This window comes from Prosopis cineraria, unplaced genomic scaffold (assembly GCF_029017545.1).
Source record: "Prosopis cineraria cultivar Desert tree isolate PC_DT_omini unplaced genomic scaffold, ASM2901754v1 PC6, whole genome shotgun sequence".
Taxonomy (NCBI): domain Eukaryota; kingdom Viridiplantae; phylum Streptophyta; class Magnoliopsida; order Fabales; family Fabaceae; genus Prosopis; species Prosopis cineraria.
In genome coordinates, this window is record NW_026555337.1 from 32,046,172 (window position 1) to 32,069,170 (window position 22,999).

At 32.1% G+C, this 22,999-nt stretch overlaps 2 protein-coding genes and 1 long non-coding RNA gene across 5 annotated transcripts; all 3 read left to right on the forward strand.

Moving 5' to 3' along the window:
- The first annotated feature begins 4,416 nt into the window (after positions 1-4,416).
- On the forward strand, positions 4,417-8,815 carry LOC129314075 (probable disease resistance protein At4g27220). Its single transcript, XM_054957452.1, has 2 exons — positions 4,417-7,434; positions 8,180-8,815. Exons 1-2 carry the CDS (start codon positions 4,417-4,419, stop codon positions 8,813-8,815), a joined length of 3,654 nt encoding a protein of 1,217 aa, XP_054813427.1.
- A 1,187-nt stretch (positions 8,816-10,002) lies between these two features.
- On the forward strand, positions 10,003-15,946 carry LOC129313047 (uncharacterized). Of its 3 annotated transcripts, none has more exons than XM_054955873.1 (12): positions 10,003-10,141; positions 10,365-10,534; positions 11,120-11,810; positions 11,880-12,058; positions 12,583-12,663; positions 12,744-12,830; positions 13,229-13,315; positions 13,588-13,650; positions 14,121-14,226; positions 14,458-14,562; positions 14,656-14,730; positions 14,878-15,946. In XM_054955873.1, exons 1-12 carry the CDS (start codon positions 10,111-10,113, stop codon positions 15,504-15,506), a joined length of 2,304 nt encoding a protein of 767 aa, XP_054811848.1. In that variant the 5' UTR covers positions 10,003-10,110; the 3' UTR covers positions 15,507-15,946. The 3 variants fall into 3 exon arrangements, with proteins under 3 accessions (XP_054811848.1, XP_054811849.1, XP_054811850.1); XM_054955874.1 differs by having other exon boundaries at positions 14,124-14,226; XM_054955875.1 differs by lacking the exons at positions 12,583-12,663; positions 12,744-12,830 and having other exon boundaries at positions 10,004-10,141.
- Positions 15,947-16,785: 839 nt separating this feature from the next.
- LOC129314371 (uncharacterized) lies at positions 16,786-21,162 on the forward strand. The gene is made up of 2 exons (XR_008594094.1): positions 16,786-16,953; positions 20,547-21,162. It is a non-coding gene; the product is annotated as an uncharacterized LOC129314371 (long non-coding RNA).
- The last annotated feature ends 1,837 nt before the right edge of the window (positions 21,163-22,999 follow it).

Genomic DNA, 22,999 nt, shown 5'->3' on the forward strand with positions numbered 1-22,999 from the left:
CCCTGTTAGCACGAAGAATGACTTTTCTATTAGCTTTTCTTTGCACAATGCAAAATTTTGAGTTAAAGATCACTCTATTTCCTTTATCACAGCTTTGGCCAACACTAATTAGATTGTGGGATAGGCCTTTCACATAGAGAACATTCTATATACTGATTTTCTTGCCTTGTCTAACTTTACCAACGATAGCAATCTTTTCGTTTTGATCTCCTTTAAAGGTAACATGACCTCCATCTTTGTTAACTAGCCTAACAAATTCATTCTTATCATTGATCATGTGCCTTGGGCACCTACTGTTTATGTACTACTTCTTCTTCAAAACAGTGAGGCAAATATGTAAAATCAAGTTATTTTACTTTAGGTACCCATTTCTTCATGTGTCCTTTCTTATTAGTTGGTCTCCTAGGTATGTTGGTATCCTTAGGAATGCGTCTTATAAAGCCACTTATGTCATTCTTCTTATAAAGGCAACACTTAACATGGTGACCCTTTTTGTTATAAAAAGAGCACATAATAAAAGGACTAGAGGAATTTATAATAGGTTTGAAATAACTATATTATTTTTTGTGACCTTCTTTAGCTTTTTCTGAGATGTATTAGTAGTGGGGTTATACTTAATTTCTAGTCTATTAGAGATGCATCTTTGAGAGCCAATGAGAATGTTCAACATTTCAGTTCCGCAAGCAAACTTAGGCAAACCTTTTTTTAAGGATTCATTTTGAGTTTTAAGTGAAATGCAATGATCAGACAAGTCTTATTTTCATTTTTAGAAATCTCCTTCTCATGAGAGTTTTTTTAGTTTATATTCTAGAAAATTAAAGAGATTTTATTTTTACAAGCATTAATTGTTTACAAGTCTTTTGAAGTAAACAAAATAATTCTTTAAGTTCATCTTGCAAGCTTTCAGAATTTACCTCATCAGGTTGAGTTTGAATCTCATATTGGTCATCTTCTTCATATGCCATGAAACACTCTCTTTTACAAAGGTAATTTATCACTCATTTAAGTTTATCGAACTCAAGATACTCTATTCTAAATAAGTGAAAATATAGGATTGATTACAAAGGGATCAAATTGTCAAGTAACTCTCTAAAGAGTAGATATACAATCAATGAATCTCATAGTAAATTGAATACAAGTGCAAAAGAGTAGTTAAAGATACTAATGAAATAGTGTGTGTAATAACTTCTTTGCTTTAGTCTTCATAGATAAGTCCTTTTATAGTGACTTCGCCCCAAATATTTGTTAAACTCATAAAACTATCTATTGTGACTTGCTTCTTGTTAAATTGAATGTTGGATGTTTTTACCTAATTTTTATCTTTCCTAACAATGCCAAGTTTCCTAGAAAGTATGGAGGAAAGAAGGTTTTCTGGTTGGGTAGCATGTTTTAGGATTATAGCAACAATAAATGCCTAACATTATTACCGTTGAAGCTCAAATTTTAAAGATTTGAAGTTTTAGCAAAATAAGGATTAAAGAGATAAAACTTGATTAAGAATTAATCCAAAGAGTAGAAGATGTTAATATGAAGATAAATGAGTTTAGAAAAGATAATGAGTAATTTTAAATTAAATAAAAAGGTTTAACAGATGTGAAAAATAATCCTTGAATTCTAATATGGAGAGAAACTTTGAACATTAGAGTGAACAGATAAAAGACATTGAAGATTAGAAAACAAATATTTCAAAGATTTGAAATTTATGCCACAAACATAGAGTAGGATCTTCAAAGAATAAAGGAAAATTTCAAAGATATGACATTTAGATGTAGCATGAACTTTGAAGTTTTGAAGAACATTAAAGTTTTTAACATCTAGAAATGAAGCAAGGAAGCATAAGTGAAATTCTTCGAAGATTTGAAGATCTTGGAAAAAATTTTCATAAAAACTTTGAAGTTTTGAGAAATTTCAAACATTTAACACTTAAGAACAAAAAAAAGAGTAAGAAAGGCTTAGAAGTTATATTGAACTTCAAAGATTTGAAAGGGAAGCCTTAAAGATACATATAGCTATAAACTTCAAAAATTTTACAAACTACAAATTTTTTAAACAAGAGAAGCACACAATCTTCAAATATTGAAGGAAACTTTGAAGAATAAGAATTATCCTGAGACATCATAAACTTCAAATGAAGAACAAACTAAGGAGTTTTTCAGAAGGTAAAACAAGGCATGAACTTTGAAGTTTTTGGAAACTTTGAAGATTTTGAAAGTTTTTGACAAAATCAATAGAAGGATAAGAGAGCCATCAACCTTTCAATCTTACCATATTTCTAAAAAAATTAACCACGTGAAACACAAAATTTTCTCTAACTCTATCATAATTAAAACCAAGGAAATATATTTCTACAAGTTTGACTGTGTTGAAACATAAGAAGGTCCCCAAATGTCACTATGGATAAGGGAAAAGGGTTGAGAAGGTGCATAGGGATGAGGCAGATAATACTGTTGAGTATGCTTTGAAATGTGACAGGATTCACATTGGAATGAAGCAATATCTCTATTAAATAGAGTAGGAGACAACTTTTGCATATAAGAGAGATTAGTATGGCCTAATCTATTGTGTAACAAAGATATATCTTTTTGTAGACTTGCTTGCATTCACCATATGCTTTCGAGAGACTTTAGTACAGTAAAGGCCTTCAAATTCCCTAGCATTGCCAATCTTCTACTTGACTCCAAATCCCTGAGTACACAACCAATAGCATCAAAATTAGCAACATAATTATTTTTTGTAGTCAATTTCTTGACAGATAAAAAATTGCAATTAAAACGATGCACAAATAGAACATTTTTTACTATGAGGGTGCTATTAATAAGAGAGCAACCAACTCCATGAACCTTAATGAGTTCATCATTAGCAATAGTGATTGTTCTATCATTAGAACAGGGTTGAAGGTTATGTATAAGAGAAGCATTTCTAATCATATGATTAGTGATTCATGAATCTACTATTCATATATCTGAATTAGAGCCTCTAATACCTAAAGCCATATTTACCTATAAGAGCCATATTGCTTGTAGCTGATATTTGTTTTGTCTTCAACTCATACTTACTAAGTAGTTTTCCAAGTGCTTCACCTACCTCCTTGGTCATTTGAGAAGTTTCATCCTCTAACTTGTCATTTGATTTTAAATGTATTTTTGCCCATATTTACTAGGTATTTTTTTTAAATTAGTCTTTTAGGCTCTAATAGCCTATTATAGGTTTTTGAGCTTAAGTTATCCATTAGGGTTTTCATATTAAGATTTTTAGAGAGTCCATTTGAGTTAGGAGTCTTCTATTTATTTAAATGCTACTTGGATGGCATATAGAGAGCATATTGAATAAAGAAGTTAGTTCTCATTAATGAGTTTTACTTGTTCATCAATGTTTTGGATTGAATACCATGTGACTTTTCGAGTCATTGTGATATTGGCAGTTCCTTGTCTAAGAGATCCTAGGCGTGATTCCAATTTTTCATGAGGGCTACCATATCATTTGAATATAATTTTGAATTTTATTCAAGCTTATGAGGCTATTTTCAATTAGTGTTGTTTTTAGTGAAATAGCACTATAAAATTTTGAATTATAGTGAATTATTATTTGGTTGCTCCTATCATATTAACATAGATTCCACTACGTGGACTTGTCTTAGTAGCACATAATCTAATAAAGAGGTGCACAATCTAAGACAATCTGACTCACCTTGGCAGCACACAAGTCATGAGATTACAAAATCCAAGGCGATCTACCTCAACTTATCTTTCACATTACCAAAGCTTACATAATCCAAACATTTGCGTACCTAATGAATGTAAAGTAAATCAAAACACCCAACTGTTCTCCTGAATTACCTTAGACTATAAAATATGAAGGACGATGTTTGACAGAAACAGAAGGTGGAGGACGACGTTTGACAAAAACTAAACGGTAACCGCCTTTGACGGAAATTTTTAAGATTCTTGAACCACCATCGCTGCTATTCGAAAATGAGACTAGTGATGAATCTTGGAATTTCGGATATCAAACATGATATCAAATTTATTTATTACCAGAATACTGGATCTTTTTTTTAAGCGAGTGTCACCTTTTTGTTTTAACCCCACCCTTCCTTTCTCTCATATTTGGGTTTAATTATTAATTTCTTATGTCGTTTAGTGTAATAGTTTACTTTTGTAAACATGCTAGTTATTGAATTTTAGTATTTGACTTCAGCATTTTCCCCCTGCGATGAGTGTAATGAGTAACAAGTTAGTTTACATTTTTCTCCTGATTAACAAGTCTCTTGCCACTATTGCCTTGTATTTTTCTTGAACCCTTGATTGTTGCAGTTGTAGCTTTCAGATTTGTTTATCATTTTTGGTGCACCGATGATTTCAAAACATAAATCTAGATATCTAGTAGGATCTACTGACTATAACCTCGTAATGTTAGATGGAGCAATGCCTTCTTGACCTTGTAAAGAATGAAGTCCAAAGTTTGATGAATTTAGTGAAAAATGAAGCTCAATATTTATGTTGTTTCAACAGTTTTGTTGAAAATTTTGAGCAAGAAAGGAAAAGATTAGCTCCAAAACACATTGATATGAATAAAAAGATAAATAAAGCTAGAGGTGTTTTCAGTTTTAAGTCTGAAGCATTGGATTGGAAGCATGAAGCTGATGATATCATTAATATTGACACTACAGCAAAGAAGAAATGCTTTTTTGACTTATGTCCTAATTGCTGGTGGCAATATTGGCGAGGCAAGGAGTTGGCAAAGAAGACAGAATGCACTAAAGTACTATTGGGAAGAAGTAATACGAACATAATAGCAGGGAAAGCTTATTTACCAATCAAGGAATACTTTTTTCCTTCACAAGAATTTGTTCATTTCAAGAGTAGAGAATTAGAATTCCAAGATCTAAGGAAGGCATTAGAAGATGGTAATTGCAATATAGTTGGATTGCAAGGTATGGGGGGAACGGGCAAAACCTACATGGCAAAAAAAGTGGGTAGTGAATTAGAAGGATCCAGATTTGACGAAGTCTTCCTTCTTGAGGTGTCTATTCTTCCAGATTTCAATAAGCTTAGACGTAAGTTTGTCGAATATCTACGATTGCCCTTAGAGGAATGGAAGGAAGAGGAATACTCTATGATAATATGGATTACGCTCCTTGATATGAAAAAAAAACTACTTATAATTCTTGATGATGTATGGGAAGCGTTTGATCTGAAACGTCACTTGGGGATTCCATGTAGCCACCACCAGCACAAGGGTTGTAGTGTATTAATAACTACTCGTAAGGAACGTGTTTGTGTAAAAATGGAATGCCAAATCATAATTAAACTTGAGACTCTGAATGATAAGGATGCGTTGGATCTTTTCCAAAAACATGTTGGTAATATTAATGATTCCTCTCGTGGTTTGAAGGGTGTACCGGAGAAAATTGTCAAGCATTGTGGGGGAGTACCTATTGCTATTGCAGCAATAGCAGAAGCATTAAAAGGTCAGCCAACATCAGTTTGGAAGGATGCACTAAAATCCTTGAAAGATTGTCTTGGTGATCAAAATTTGACAAAGGCCTATAAATGTTTGGATTTAAGCTATTGTAACTTGAAAAATGAAAAGGCTAAAGTACTCTTTTTGATATCTTCTCTGTTTCCAAAAGGTTTTGAAGTTCCAGAGCAGCTTTTGAGCAAGATTGGTATAGGACTAGGCTCTTCTGGGGATAATAACAAATACCATGCAACAAGAATTGAAGTGCTTGCAGCTATAATGGAACTCAAAGATTCTACTTTATTGTTCAATAGTGGGGGAAAATTTGTAATGCATGATTTGATTTATGATGTGGCATTGCAGATCAGAGAAAAAGATTTTCAAATGATTGTGAATTCTAATATGGTTATAAAAGACAACATACGATATTTGTTTTGGAAAAATAGTTATTTTCCTGGTGAATTTGATGGAAAGGAGCTGGAGCTTTTATCAATATTTCTAGATGATTCAAAGGATTTGAAAGTCTCAAATGCATTCTTTATGGAGATGACAAGGCTCAAAGTCTTGATTTTAGTTAGTACTTGTGACTATAGAATTTCAGCTCTATCATTGTTGCATTCTCTTCGGTCACTAGCAAATATTCAAACACTCACCCTGATGAAATTGAAGTTAGGAGACATCTCTATGTTAGAAAACTTATCAAGTCTTGTAACTCTTTCATTGCATCATTGTTCATTCATTAAATTACCTGAAGAATTTCCCAAATTAAAGAAGTTGGGATTGTTGGAGCTAGAAATGTGTGAAATTGAAATGAATAATCCTTTTGAAGTGATTGAAAAATGCTCACAGCTAGAAGAGTTGGCTTTTGTTGGTAACAAGTGTGGCAAAGAAGAAAAAGATGCAATTTCTCAAAATGAATCTTCTCTTTCATTGCATAGATATCAAATATCTAATGGAAGCCTTTCAAAGTATCATAATAAGCATGGTTCCGTATCAAAATGCTTTCGGTTAGATGATTCAAGGCATTTAATCTCGGAGGCAACATTTAAGCGACTTGTGGGAGAAACTGAACTTCTTATCTTAGAAGGAAGGTATGAAGAATCTAGATGGAAAAATCTTATCCCTAGCATTATTCCAGTAGATAATCAAGGAATGAATGAGTTGATGATTCTTTATTCAAGTTCTTGTCCTGATATAGAGTGCCTTGTTGATACTAAAAATCATTCTTTTCATGTGATTGCTTTCCCCAATCTGGTTGAACTACATCTTTATAAAATGGATGTTGAAGAATTATATCAGGGTCCTATGCCATATGGCTTTCTGGAGCAGTTGAATATTATGAAGTTAAAGGATTGTCAGAAATTGAAGGGCGTGTTATTTAATGGCAACTTCAACCTATGCTATCTTCAGTCATTGGAATTGGAAGATTGTCCTATGTTGACATCAATTTTCCAGCAATCAACTACTCAAACACTAAAGCAACTGGGAGAATTAAGAATTAAAAATTGCAAAGCATTGCAATACATAATGACATATGAGAGTTTAGGAGGGGAAATAGTGGATGATGGTGACAATGATCAAGAGAGTTATGGTTCATTGTTCCCAAAATTAAAAACTCTTCAAATTACAGGATGTGACCAATTAGAAATAATCTTGCCAATCCTTTTTGCTGAAGGCCTTCCATCTTTGGAAGAGATAAGCGTATGTGAGTGTGAGCAGTTGAAATTCATATTTTATAAGTTTGTGGGGGAGGACCATGATATGCTCCCTTCACTAGAAGAAATGGAACTCTCTGTAGTACCAAGTTTGATGGGAATTTATAAAGAATATCAACAACCAATAACTTCACCCATGCAAAAACCACCATCTCCACTTGCAAAGGATAATTCCAAGCAAATACTTCAACGTTTTCGTTTTCTGAATAGCTCGAGGACCACCAATGAGGATAAATTGCTTGACCACACAATCCAACAGGTATGCTATACTTGTCTCCCTCTATTTCATATGTTGAGTGAATCAAATATTAAACGTTCTATTATTTAGAAAATGGTTAACAATTGAATAAAATAAGGTATGACTTTCAAAATATCTCACGCAAATAATTAGTTTTTTACATTTATGTGCTATTTCATTAAATGAAGGGGAGGGGAGGGGAGGGTTTTTAATAATTACTCCAAATCCCCTCAATTTGGAGGGGATTAAAATTTTTCCTCCCCTCTCCTCCTCTCTAGCAAATCAAATAAAAGTAGTTTGTATACTTCTTTTTTTTTGCTTGACTATTTGTAACAAAAATTTCTTAAATGTATCTCATTTAAAAATTTCATTCCTTCATGACAAGGGCAAGAGTCACACACGCGCATGCAAGGGTGTGCCTTTTGTATGTAGCAAGAAAAGGAAAAAAAAAAGCAAGAGAAAGCGATCGAATATATATATATATATATATATATAGCAAACATTCTAAACACCAAAAAAAAAAATTGAAATAGTTTCTCATGTAAATTTCTTGAAATTATAGTTGTATCATTGTATAAAGATTGATCGGATGAATTGCTATTTCCCCATAGATTCCATACGTAAAACCATTAATAAGTTTAAACTAATATCTCAAACCTGAGGGCCAAAAAGAAACTACTATTGATTGATTGGTATTAGTATAGCATTCCATTGAAAGTAAACTACTATGTGGTTGATTTTTTAAATAAAAATTTTTATTTTATAGGGCTTAAGTGCATCAAAAAAATGGATTAATGCTGTTGATATCCTCAAGAGTCTCAATGTTCATCATATCAGAAAGTTGAAAATTGTGGATCTCACTTTGAAGTCAGCATCACTGCTCACTTTATCTATGGCCTCCATGATAATGTGGGAAGAACTGACAATTGGGAAATGCATTGGACTGAAGCACTTGATATCAAGCAAGGCATACGATAATAAAGATCAAATCAACACCAGCTTCATTTTCCCAAAGTTAGAAATGCTAGAGATTTGGGAGTGCAAGGACTTGAAATTTTTATTTCCATCTACAACACCTGTAGGAATTAAAAATTTGAAGTCTTTGACTATCAAAGGTGCTCCTGAGCTAAAATATGTCTTTGGAAAATACCAGCATGATGACCATTTATTAAATCAAAATTCAGAAGTTATGCGTTACTTTGATCTCCCTGCTTTGAAGTTCCTCTACTTTAAAGATGCACCGAAGATGATCAGCATTTGTTTCATGGATTTTATCGTGGTATTGCCATCTCATGTCATTTTGGAAAATTGCGGCATTGAATCTGTGACTAAATTGATGGTTTGTTCAGATGAAGAACATCTTAATCAAGAAGCCACAAAGGTAACACTCTTTCTAACTTAGGAAAAAGTGCATCTTTGATCTTCTAACTAAGATTTTAGTTTATAGTTCATTAATGTTATAGAGTATCTTTTCAATCATCTAACCCTGATACTATCAATCTTAAATGATGATATTTTTGTACCCATCATTGTTATTGTGAAAAATTGCATTTAATATGTAAGCATTTGAGAATGTTTTAACATTTAAAAGTTCAATGTTAGCATTTTTTTTTTGTTAATGAAACTAACTATGCTAGGATTAAAAAATTGAAAAGACAGTCTACAAAATTAAGGAATAAAAATAAAACATTATATAAAGTTAAAGAATAAAAGTTGCACTTTTGCCGTTAACTTACTTTCATTTGTTCTGTTTTGGAATCTTATTGATCAATGAGGCTGCATAACTTGAGGACTTGTGTTAGCTTTTCCTGAAATGAAAACACTTGGAACAAACCAATGATAAGTTTGGTAAATCAATTTTTTGGTAATAAGGTGAATTATCATGATATTCTACTTTTTGGAGTGATATTTGTTGATACTTGTACTATTAAGATTATTAATATAGAGTTAACTTTTGATAATATTTGCTAAATATAAAAACTACTCAAATAGACATATAAGATCTTACGTGCATGTTATTGACTCTTGTATAACCTCAATATTCTTATCAATGACAAATTGAGATAAACCACACGATCCTCTTAGCCTATAGTTTAATTATAATTCTAGTATATAGAACTCAAAACAAACCAATTTACCCTTTAAATTATTAGAGTGAAAACACTGTAAACTGTTTAACATTAGCGTCTAAAATTACATGCTTGTTATGCGATATCTTATATTTACACCAAGATTCTCCAATTTTTCTGTTTTCATTTCATATCTTACATTTTCAACATCACATATCGTCTTGGAGGTTATTTTACTTATGCAATAGTTTACTCATTATTATAATTTTAGGGCCATAATTTTACATTTAAAGCTTTCATAGTAAATTTATAGTTAGGTTGTTCAAGAGAGCAATTCTTTCCCAATTAAATTGGTCATACAAAAATTTGCACATTGAGATTTTATATATTGTTTGTTTGACATGGGTAATATTTATGCATTTATAGGAAATACATCCATCCATATATGGATTTCCTCTCTATCAAGAAGTCCAAAACCTTACGGCTGGAACATTGACAAATATTAAGAAGATGGAACTCGAGAACTGTTCAGAATTAACATCAGTGTTAACTCTACCAGTTGCCTCAACGATTTTGTTGAAAACTTTGACAATCAAAAGATGTCGTCAACTGAAGTGTATTGTAGTAGATGAAGGAGATGCTCAAGTTTCCACAAATAGGTGCTCCATTTTCCCAAAATTAAAGAATCTAGAGGTCTCGGACTGCGAGGAGTTGGAATTTTTATTTCCAGCCACATTATCTGTTGAACTTGAAAATTTGGAGTCTTTGACGGTCACTGATGCTTTTGAATTAAAATATGTGATTGGGAAACACCAGCAAGAGGGTTATTTATCCAATCAGAATCAGAATGTTGAATTTCACTTTGATCTCCCTGTTTTGCAGTCCCTCTGCCTCCGAGGTGTACCGAATCTCGTCAGCTTGTGTCCAGAAAATTATTGTTTAAGAGGACTGCCTCGGGGTTCATTGAATTGGAAATTCCTCGTACTATTAGATCTTTTACTGATTTCTTGGTTTGCGTCAGTGCAAGACAGCAGAGTTCCAAAACCATAGAGGTAGGACCATGTTCAACTTTTCTTTCTTGGTCTTAGTAATTATTTTTATCAAAGGATATGTTAAAATTGATTATATTACCCACTATTCTGAACTATTCTACATTTTCTGCGAAAATTGTACGGTAAGATTTAATGCATGCATTGCTAGTGCAAAAGATCATGTTTTGTTAATCATAGATTAATGTTGAAACAAATGTGAGCGGAACTTGCCCCTCTTTCAATGCTTATCCATAATCCCTCTTTTTTTTTTTGGCCAAATCAAAGTTTCATTAATTGAATTTCCTATCTCTTAACGTATCTATGTGTTTTAGTGTTAATGGCTTGTTAATTTTTTCATATTCTGTGAAAGATATGCAGTATTCTTTTGTTTAGGTTCGTTTAATTCAAACACTTTAACTAAATATTGGAATATCAATTTTTTTTATTTCTATTTATACCAATTGAGTCTAAGTATTTTTATTTACTTTAATTTGATACTTTTTTTCCTCCCTAATTTCTATTACGTTTGGTCATAAGGGAAAGATAATTGTCCATGACATGTTAAATTGGAATTTGATACTGATATTGTGTCATTTTGTTTTACAGGTAATTGAGATGCATTTGCATGATTTGGAATCTCTTGTAATAAAAAACTCTAGAATAGAAGAAATTTTTAACTTGATGAATCTGAATGTAAAGAAAATTGAAAGAGGAATTGAACCATGGGCATTAAGCTTGCGATCCTTGTGGTTAGAAGGTCTAAGTGAGTTGAGGAATATATGCGTGGACCCCAAGCATATCCTGAGGCTTAATAATCTCTCCTGTTTGAAAATCATAGGGTGCCGTAAGCTTGAAGTTGTCTTCTCTGCCTCTACATTGAGAATCCTGCCAAAGTTAGAGGAACTAACTATCTCAGAATGTGGAGAATTAGTCCAGATCATTGAAGAGGAGAATGAAGAAAGTGCTCGAGATCATTTGCGTCATGAACCATACTTTCCAAAGTTATCTGAACTAACTGTTGAGGGCTGTCATAGGTTGAAATATTTGTTCTCTCTCACAGTATCTGGTATCCTTCCAAAACCACACGAATTATGTGTAAGAGATGCCTCCACCCTTGAGCATGTATTGATCAGACCAGATGAACCGAAAGAAATGGCAATGGAGGATGTGCTACCAAATCTTAGAAGAGTGACACTAAAGAGAAATCAAAGCCTCATTAGCATCTGCCACGGGATTGATTTTCAAACATTGGAAGAATCTTCTGAAGTGGATGATTGTCCTAAATTTTCTTTTCATGGTATGCTTTCAAACATTCAAATTGAAAGTTATTATGTGAGTTCTAGAATAACATTGAGAATCCTTACAGAAACAACTGCTAATCAGCTTCAAGTTGGCCCTACAAATCTAGATTTTGAACGTAAAGCAGAAGCCGAGAAAACTCTTTCTTCACTTCTAAGTACTAATCAATCATACATGGGAGAAACCAAAGGGAGGCCAAACTTGGAAACCCAACAGTCCCCACTTAGTTCACCAACCTTTTCAAGGGTATGTCTCATTTCACTGCCTTATGCGCGCGCGCGCGCGCGCGCGCGTCATTTAACTGCTTGTTTGTATGTACATATACATATCGTTTGCTTATGACATTTCTATTACTAATACTTCGTCACAAATATATCCACAACCTTGTATTAAATTCTGTCATTCTTTAGTGCATCATTTTTCTATTTTAAAGTTATTTTGTGAAGAGATATTTTAATCTAATGCTTGACAGAAAAAGCATTGACTGCTTAATGGCATTCCCTTGCTTTTTTACGAATATGATTATATCTACAAGCTTGTATTATGCTTCCATTCTTTAGTACACAAATATTTTTTTTTTATGTTTTAAAGTTATCTTTCGATATATGATTTATTTTAATCCTAATAATGGCAGCAAAAGTCAAAACATTAAATTTGATGAGATATTTAAAAAAAAAAATAAAATTACTCGCACACGCACATACAATACATTCTCTTTCATTAAGGAATTCCACATGACTAAACTTCTTTTATCATGTGTTGTATGTTAGGGCGCCAAGGAAGGAACAAAGGAAATTGTTGAAGAGGATGTTATCTCGGAGATAACTGATACACATAATGCATCTCTAAAAGTGAAATTATTCTTATTTCAAATATAGACATATAGATTTATGCTAGATGGCTATAAAGTTTCTTATTTATCTTTATGTAGGATAACCTGGTTTGTAAAGAAGAGCAAAACGGAAAATTCATGATAGATCCACAACAACCCACAAATGGTGAACCATACTTGGCAAAAGTATGTCTAATGGCATCATCATATGTATTTTCCTCTTTAAATTTTTAAAAATAGAAAGAATGAAATTGCCTTACTCAAGAGTGTGTGCATGTGTAGTACTTTTATTTTTCTGTTTCACAATATGTCTTTTGAAAGGTAATGACTTTTCGACCAAACAATGGCCTTCTCTTCATCTCACCAGTACTTTATCCAAGTGTTCTCTAAAGAGAGTGAATTTAATGACCCTATTTAAAATGCCAACAAAACTTTGTTCGGATTTTTTCAATTTAATTAGTATATGTGTGTACATACTTATGAATTCAACATAACTAGAACTTTTATATTATGTGCTTTTCTTGGTCAGGGTGCTCAAGATTTTTTAAAAAACTAACTTCAAATTTATCATTTTGTTTATGCAGACTAGTAAAGAAGTACGGTTGACAACTATTCTAGGAGGTCCTGATTCAAAGAAAATTGAAACAAGAAATCAATTAACAGATTCGAAGGTAACATATTTGTTCTTTCTAATATTAGATGCATAGCTTAAGGGTAGATGACTTGAACTTGCATCTCTTTCTTATTCATCTTCATATAGGACGAGATGGTCCACAAAGATGTGAAAAAGGAAACAAATACAACCGATCCTCATTCACATTGGCGAACCAGACTTGACATAAATCTAACAATTCAAAAAATGTTAACAATCTATTGAAGATTGAATTTCTAATGCTTTAATTTCATAGAAAAATGAAACTTAAGTATCTTCAATGGTGTGCAGATTGCTGAAGAAAGAGTTGAAGAAGGTGATTCATCAGAGACCTTACATCCAAGCTACTTAAAGGTAGGCTTCTTGCAACCATTAAGCATTTAGGTAGTGTTTGAATTAATAGATTTGGATTTAGATTTTAGATTTGAAATCTTGCATTTTAAATTTCACATTTGAAATCCATGCATTTAAAATCCTTTGTTTTGTTTGTTTACAGAATTTAAAATAAAGAAAAAAAATGAGTTGAGATTCAAAATGAAAAAAAAAATAGAAATGATGAGTTTATTTTTATTTTTTAATAGACAAGAAATCAAAAAAGATATGAGAGTCATAGATATATCAATAGTTAAAACACAAAGAGAACAAGATGTTTGAAATGATTACAAATTTAAATGATTGAAGTATAAAGGAAGTGTTTAAATTCAAATTCATAAATTTTTGTGCATCCAAATAAGGGATTTAGTTCAAATCCAAATCTTCATTAATCCGAACATACCTTTAATGAATTTGTTATTTCTATTATAATGATCCATTATTTCCAATAGAAGGTTTCCATTCCTACGAGTTCAAACCTCACTAACCTTCCTGTTGGAGATATCACTGGTACAACTATAACAATTTTGGAAGAGGAAGAGCAAGGGGAAGAGGAAGGTAAGATCTTAATGTCTTAATTTCAGATTTTACAGCTCCTTCAATTACCTATTTTAGGCTTAAATATGGCTTGATAGCTACCCCAGGTCCCTGAAGTGGCATGGAGGTAGTGAGTTCTTTACTCTGAAAACAGCACAACACTACCCTTCATATATATAGTCCTTATTGCTTTCTTCAACAAAAATATTTCATACTTTAAATCGCATTTCATTTGTATATATTCTGTTAAAGGTGACCCTTCTATGCCACTCGCATCAAATATTTCAAGAGAGCAAACTTCTGAGGCAACGAGTCCAAAGCAAATCCCTTTGTCCATTGTCTCAGAGTCTTCTTATGGTGAGATTTGCTGCTATCTTCTTTTAGTAACTTCCCATCATTTTTTCTATTTTGGATTTTGGATAGATTTTATTCTAACTTTGCCTGCTTTAGGAAAAAACATCCACGACAATGTTGGAACTAGTAACCAACGTTCGCATGAAGCTTTGGATGCTATTGAAGTTTCTAGTTAGTATTGTGCCCTTACCCTTAAATGGTTGCTTGTATTATAGTTGACTACATTCCTCCATTAATTTCATGATGAGTATTTTGCCTTTATGAGGTTGCTTTTGTTATTTACTTATATTTCATTTTCTAATGTGACTGTTTTGTTAGGTAAACATGCAGTCAAACATGAATCCGCAGAGATTAATGTGCCATCTTTTAATGAGACAAGTAATGCTTCGAGTGTTCATGGGTTGCAAGAGATAGTTGATACGATGAAATTGGACAGCGTTGAAGCTTCCATTTTGGCAGAAGCATTCGAGACTCACCCACAACTACGTCTTTCTAAGGAGGATCGAAGCACTCAGTTGTTGTGTGACTCTTATAGGGTGTTGTTGGATATTTTGAACATTTTGGCCACAAGGACTCCCTTCACAATCACCAAGGAAGACAAGAAATCATTAGTAGAAAATTTAAAGGATGCTTTAGTTCTAGGTTTTGACAGGGAATGGCTTGAGTCCGTGAAAAACAATGTTTTCAATTGTGATGTATCTGAAGTTCGCCACATGCAAGAAGTTCTAAAGAGCTTCGAAGATAAGCTAGAGACTAACAAGACTGAACTTGCACTAGTTTGTGATCAAGAAGATGAAGCTGCAAGGAGAGTAGAGGTGGCTCAGAAAGAGTTAGAGGCAGTTAGGGCACGTCATTATCAACTTTCAAAGGAACGCCAAGACCTCCAAAATCAACGAGATCAATGTCGGGAAACATTCGCTGCTAAATTTAGAAGTTTTGGCTTTTAACATGGATATCATGTGGACTTCATAATTGGCCTTTCAATTGTTCTTATAGTTTTACTTTTGTTTTGAAAATAAACAGTTATGGACTTCATAACCTGTGTTAAGAATTGTTGAAGTTGCATCATGTACAAGGCCCTGACACTCCCTCTTGTTAGAAATAATGGAGCATAAGGGCCATAATGCATAACAGTAGACTTGTAGTCATTGGACAAGTATTGTTTTTCTAGTTCAAGAAAAATGAGCTTAGTGAGATGGTCTCACTGAAGACTCATACTCTGTTATTTACAGCAGAAGCACGTCTATTTACAGCTGGCATATAATAGATGGTAGATGAGAAGATAATAACAATCTTATACATGGATGTCGACAATTTGAATGTAATGTAAAGAAAGACTGTAAGATTTAGTTGATTGAAATGAGGTTAGATCTCGTGACTTCGGACTATGAGGACGTTCATTATGATCAAATGTTATAACTTCCCTTGACTTGAGTACACAAGGGTTTCATGTGCAATTTGCAAATCTCTAAGTAAACTACATAGCATTTTTTTTTCTGCATATTTTTTCGTAGAAGGATCAAAATTTATTATTTAAGAATTAATATAGCACAAGAAAGAGGATTCAAGTTTGCCTAAGTCCACATTAATATTACTAGAGAGCATGTGGAGAAGTATTGTGCCGGGAAGGTTTGCTTCTTAAAATAAAAGATGCAAAGATTCATGTCAATAGAGATTTCAGGCGACGAAGTTTAGTGGCCTATTTGGCTACCTTATTTTCAGAATGGTTTTATGTTATGAAAAAATGAAAAAACTTATTAAAAAATGTGTTTTCTTTTATTCGTTCTAAAAAACGAAAAAGTTAAAAGCCGAAAAACGAAAAAGTTAAAAACTTATGTGAAGCAACTTATTTTATTGCCAAATACATGAGTTCAAATATTTACATCAAATGCAGATAATGTGTAATGATATTGAATTTTAAATTAAATAAATTCTATCCCAATTAGTATTTAACTTATTTAAATTTTATGACAAAGGAGTAGTAATGATTTAGTGAAAATTATACCGATTATTTATATCAAAGTCTAAAATTTGAATCTTATTTAAATTAAATATTAATTTTATTTTTTATATATAAAAAAATTACTGAATGTGCCCTTGCCTTTTGTAATAAAAACATTTTAATAATTATGAAAAAAAAAAAATCTGATGGGTCTTTTTGTGTAATTTTGTCTTCTACTATTTATTCGGCCGACTTCACAGAGAGAGCACGGAGGGAGAGAAATCGCGACTGTTCTTCACTTCTTTTCTCCTCTTCCCTGTCGCACTTTCCTCCTTCCATCGCCGTCAGTTCGTCCGCTGCTCTTCTCTCCGTCCACCTTCGTCGGCTACAATGGGGTTGGGTCGCTAGATTCTCTTCTCCTGTCATCGTTCTCTGTTCTGCATCAACGAGAGGTGAGTGGTCTTCAACTTCTCCTCTTGGTGTCACGTTTCTGTAGCTGGGAATGCTGGAGTTTTCGAATTTTCTTCCTCCTTTGCTGTCATATGCTTCTTTTCTGCATGCTATGAATCGACAGTAGTGCATGAGTAATGAGTTCCTCCTTCCTCTGTTTTGGACATCTTCGTTCTCTTACCCTTCTTTGTTGTTGCTGATTTATGTCTGAAGTTTTGAACTTCTCTTTGTTAATTTCGTGCATGGGTATTTTAATGGTTGAAAATGCTAAAAATGCCTCTTCAAGCTGAATATATGTGTGTGGGGGTGAGAACTAATTGTTAGAAAATTGATCCTTTCTCTCTATTTCTATGGGTCGTGCGAATGTGTGGATGGTAGAGGCCTAACAAAGATGGATTTAATCAAGTATTGGTGTTGTAGAATTGTTTGAGTGAAATTTGGGATGAAATTTGAAGTGGAGAGTCTAGTGTTAAAACTTAAAAATTTATGCATGTGAGGTGTTTGATAAAATACCCAATAAAAGAGTCTTGTTTGATTATACATTTTTAAAATTTCTATTAATTATGGTGATAAACATGATTGATTCTAATGTTAATTAGTTGAGCTTAACTTGAAGGTTGTAAAGGAATTTGATTATGAAAATATTCTTTAAAGATTATATGATTGTTGAGAAATTGTGGCTAAGATTATGGATTTTTCCTATCTACTGTGGGTAATGTGGAGTTGGGAGATGATTTTCTTCAAGTATTAAGCTGATTTATGATGAAGGAGAAGTTTGATTAATTTAAATGTTGATATTAGAATTTATGGAAAATGATTAAACTTGGATAAGAGAACCTAGATTTAGTAATTAAAGAGTTCATGCCAGCAAAATGTTCAATAATATGTTTGAAAGAAAGGGTTTGTTGAAGGATGAATGTGATGATTGTATTATTGATAATTAAATTATTATGGAAGTTGATTATTCTCCATAAAGGAAGTTGAAATTTGAGGCAGAGATGTTTGGGAAGAGTTTTTGGCTATTTCAGAGCTAATTTGCTATTCATATATATGTATGTTTTTGAAATGTTTATAAAATGTCGATGTACTGTTAGTGAAAAATGAAAGTTGAGGCTTATTGTGATATTTCTTTGGAATTTCAGAGTGAAGTCATCAATAATAAAGTTTATAAAAGAATATAACAATATTGTTATCTGGACAATAGGAACTTTAAAGCCAAGCATTACCACCAAAAGATTAACTTGGAAGCAAGTTATATGTGAAACCCTTCAAGTAAGTGAATAGCATCCTAATTAATTTATCAATAAAATTCTCTTTATAAAATATATTAATGCCATTTTACTTTCGTATCATTTTATTTTTAGTAAACCATATTTATTAAAGAACAATTCCTTTCTTGAACAGATTCTAATATGATGGATCAATTTGTTGTGTGAAATTATTTTATTTTGTGAAAATATATATAACTATGGCAAATGTATAATCAAGTTATAATATGTACATGTATTTTTCCTTATGAATTATATTTTTAAGATTGTTGAAGTTATCTTGAGTAACTTTCGAAATTTTAGTCAGCAAATAAATGCCAGAACGAATATTATTTATGAGATTTTATTTTGCAAATATTTAAATTGATACTTACAATAAATCATGCGAGTTTGGCATTGAAAGTAAAAATTTTATTTAAGTAATGATTGTTTTTCTCGTATGTTTGAAACATGATTTTAAGAGGACCATAAGCAGAACACTGTTGCTAACAGCAATTTCAGTAGCTCATAGTATGCTATCATTGATGACTAGCTAGTTTAATTTTCGTGGGTTTTGTTGTCACGTTTGATATTCATGAGTTTAACACTTGTGTTTGTTTTTATGGCTTCAAACCGTGTTTGGTTAGTATTACTCTTGTGAACTATATATCCGCGTTTGTTTCGTGGCTCTGGTTGTGTTTGGTTGCTTACTTTTATGGATTGTATATCCATGTTTGTTTTTATAACATAAGTCACATTTGCTTATTTATTTTCATGGATTGTATGTCCACGTTTGTTACTTGTTCTGTTAAGTTTTCAAAATTTTAAAATTTTACTTAACATTTGGTAATTAAAATTTCAATGCTTTCAATTAGTAAATTTATTACTTTGATTTACATGTGGATAATTTGTTTTTTCAAGCATGATAGAGTGAGGTAATTTTTAATTTACTTTCATTTTATGATTATGATTGAAATTTATAGATTTATTAAGTTTATTATAATGAATTATCATCTCTTCAGTTATCTCACTTAATTGTTTGAGTTTATTATTGTTACTCTTTTAAATTTTATTTTTGAGAATGTTATTCACTAAAAAATATTTTGTCTCAAATTCATTAACTAATATTGGATCTCTTGCCGATCATTGAGGGACTTTCAACTATACTGGGTGAATATTTATCTTTGGAAACGTTAAGTATAAGACCGACAAATAATAAATGTGAGAACAAACTCACGAAAGTCAAACTAACTAGTCATTGATCATGGTGCGTCAAGGCTAATGGAATTGTCGTTAGTATTAATGTTCTAATTAAAATCCTTTAAAAATACATTTCAAACATGTGAGAAGAATAGTCACCTTTAAAATACAATTTACATTCTCAATACCGAACTCACATGAATCATTTCAAACTTTAATCCAATACTTGTCGAAAATAAAATTTCATACATAATGTGTATTATAGCATTTATTAAATATTCAAAATTTTTTAAAGTAAACAAAAATAATACCATAAATCTTGAAAATATAATTCATGAATAAAAATACATGCATTACCACATCTTAGTTATCCTTTGCAACCATTTGTGTTTCTCATGATAAAATAATTTCATTGGCAACATACCCAACTTATCATAGTAATTAAAAATGATCTACATAAAAACAAATATTTCAATAAAAGATTATTATAAGTAAATTAATTGGGATGCCATTCACTTATGTGTCGGAGTTTCAAATTCTCAAAAATATTCTTCCTTCAATTTCTACCAAGATCCCCTTCTTCCATACATTCTATAAAGATATGAGTAAATAAAATTTAATAATTTTTCTCTAATTTATAAAGACTTTCTTCTACTCCTAATACAATTCCAATCATCCATTATTATTTAAAATTTTAAAACCAAAATTCATGCTTTAGAGTTAATTCAAGCATTATCCTTCATATCACTAACCTTCATATAGTTTTAGTTATACCACTCTATTTACTTGAGGCAAAATTTTCTTAGACTTTGCACCAATTACTTTAGGTGCATTAATTCTAACCATTCAATTAAAATATTTAACAATTTACCATTAACCATATAAATTCTAAGAACTAATGAAATTTTAAAATACTCAAATCAAGTTCCATTTCTTCGTACAAGCATTACAAGCATTACAAGCATTTCAACAAACATCTCATAGGCACAAATATTTAAGTTGTATATTTAAATTATTCTCTTTCAATTTCACCTTAATAAATTCTTACCGTCAATCAATCCAAACAAAATCTCCAAGATTATGACCCATATGTATATCATTATCAAGCTTTATTTCTAGCTCAAATTTGAATCTTCTTCCTACAATAGCACGGCAGCAGTAGAACCAAAAGAGAATTTGCAATTTCAACAGCATCATTTTAGCCACTCGCATGCACAGATTATACAAAGAGAAGAAGAAGAGATCTCAGCTTATAACCTTAAATGTCCCACACACACGAACAGAGAAAAGAGAAACTCACACACCAACAAGAACCTATAGTGACGCACGGACGAACGAAGGAGCAAGACTGTAATTTCCGATCACCCAAGCCTCTGGCGACAGCAATAGAAGAGTAGGAGCTCAACACGTCATAGTAGATACAAGCTGGAGTAGGGGAGAGCAAAGGGATCTTGCAGACGCACAGCAGTGACAAGTGAATTCTAGCACCTGTCAATGGCGGATGAATGAAGCAGTGATGCTCACTCATGCCAGCGACGACGATGGTTGAAACGGAAGAGGAGACGGCAAAGGTACAGAGGAGGAAGAAGAAATGAAATATCAGAGAACCCTTCTCTCGATGTGTCTGGAAAACTCGAAGAGACCTTATTTAGATTCAAACTCGGACCAAATGAGAGGATTATTTGTACAGTTTCCACTGCACTAACATTCCTTCTTTTCATAATTATCCCAAAATTAATATAACTACAATTAAAAACAATAATATATATTTAATTTTTACTTAAAATTCCTGAGTTATTACAGTTTTTTTTTTCATTTTTCATTTCTGAGACTTATTCTGACAAACTATTCTATACAATTATTTTAAGAACTAAAAACAGGAAACAGAATCAAACAAATCTTAGATAACTTGTTTTAACTATATGAGGCTCTTCTGTAAGGAACCTTTAGACACCAGATCTTCCGAAGATAGATTGATCTGTGCCATTTGAATCCCTTCCATGTCAAATAATGGTGACAACTTGCTTTTTGTTGGAGATCTTAATCCTCCTGAACCATATAAACCATCCAGTAAGGTTTGCTTTTAGGTCCTGACAATTTAATTTCGAGCTCCCCTTGTGTTATCAAGCATGCTTTGCTTGAATCCTTCAAGTTTATCTTACTGCCATCATCATTCACATAGGCTCTACGCCTCTACCTCTTACCATGATTTTTTATTTTTAATTACAAAAGGCAAGCAAAGGCTTGGAAAGGAAAACTAAAAGATTACGAACAGTTGTAGAAGCCCATTAAGCAGGACAGTGTCATCCGCGAAAAGCATCTGTTGGTGCTGAGCTTGAGGATCCGAGCCAGCTGTGCACTCCTTGCAAGATAATCAGCAGGACTAATGATCTCCCTGTAAGTATGATGAAAAGCTCTCTAGTGTGTTCCAAGAGATCCCTTAACTGATGACCCGTTCCTCCATCTCTCAACAGCATGTTGATAGCATCCAGTGAGTCTGAGTTAAGTTGGATCTTTTGAAAACCAAGAGATTTACATACTTCCATACCAGTCTCATGATGTGTTTGGATTACCTCTCAACTGAGGTTGGGGTGGTCCAAACCTCAGTTAGAGAGTAAAATCCCATTATCTAGATTAAAACCTTGTTTAGGAAAGAAAAAAAGGTAAACAAACGTTGAAGCCTAGAAGAGCATTTTTGTTGAAGTTTGGAGACAGAGTGCCCATTTGGTTTCACAACTTTTTACATTGAGTATGTGCTTTTCATCTTTTTGAAAGTGAGATGTTTGAAAATTATTTGTTATTCAGATTGACTTTTGAAAAAAGTACATTCAAATGAGGTTGAAAGTAGATCTAGCCAACCTATAAATATGGAGCTTTTGGAATTGAAAGTTGGATATTATATATTTATATGACCAAGTTGCCCTTGTTTTCCTACGTCTTTCTTCTCTCTTTTTATGATCTCTATTATTTGTTGCTTCTACACATATTGTATCATACCTGACATTGAAATAGTATTCAAAGGTGAGTTCAAGTTTTTGACCAATAGCGATGGATGCTTTTGAATGAAAAAAAGAATAGGGATGGCTGGTAGGAAAAAAATTAAGAAAATTAAAATGCAAGTGAATTCTGTACATTTTTTTGAAAAAAAATATAAATTTGATTATACATTATAAATTGAACAATTAATCTTATTAATTTTTAATATTATTGTATATTAAACTATTTATATGTATTTTAAATATTTTTAATATATTATATTTGCATAATAAAAATTACAAATCATATAAATCAATGTCTTTTTTTATCATTATATATTCAAAAGCACTACATTTTAAAAGCATAAATTATCACTAATTCAAATAATTTTTAATTTATGAAACTGACTTTTAAAATAATATATTTAAATATAAATTTTATTATAACAATTAATTTTTATTAAATTAATTTTTATTAAATAAATATTTGATAAACTGACTTTTGTTCAACGGAACCAAACACACTAGGAGCTTTTCTTTCAACCTGCGTCGTGCAGCGATGATAGCTGAAAGGAGCTGCATATGTCAGATTCTTCTCACTCTTCCATTACTCCACCTCCTAATCT

Bases quoted from the DNA above. Each gene is read 5' to 3' on its own strand.
- LOC129313047 (XM_054955873.1), top strand. From the start codon at position 10,111: ATGAAGGAGATGCTCAAGTTTCCACAAATAG. The intron at 10,142-10,364 runs GTGCTCCATTTT...CCTGTTTTGCAG, and splicing joins GCTCAAGTTTCCACAAATAG to TCCCTCTGCCTCCGAGGTGT. The intron at 14,227-14,457 runs GTAAGATCTTAA...ATTCTGTTAAAG, and splicing joins AGAGCAAGGGGAAGAGGAAG to GTGACCCTTCTATGCCACTC.
- LOC129314075 (XM_054957452.1), top strand. From the start codon at position 4,417: ATGGAGCAATGCCTTCTTGACCTTGTAAAGAATGAAGTCCAAAGTTTG. The intron at 7,435-8,179 runs GTATGCTATACT...TTTATTTTATAG, and splicing joins TTGACCACACAATCCAACAG to GGCTTAAGTGCATCAAAAAA.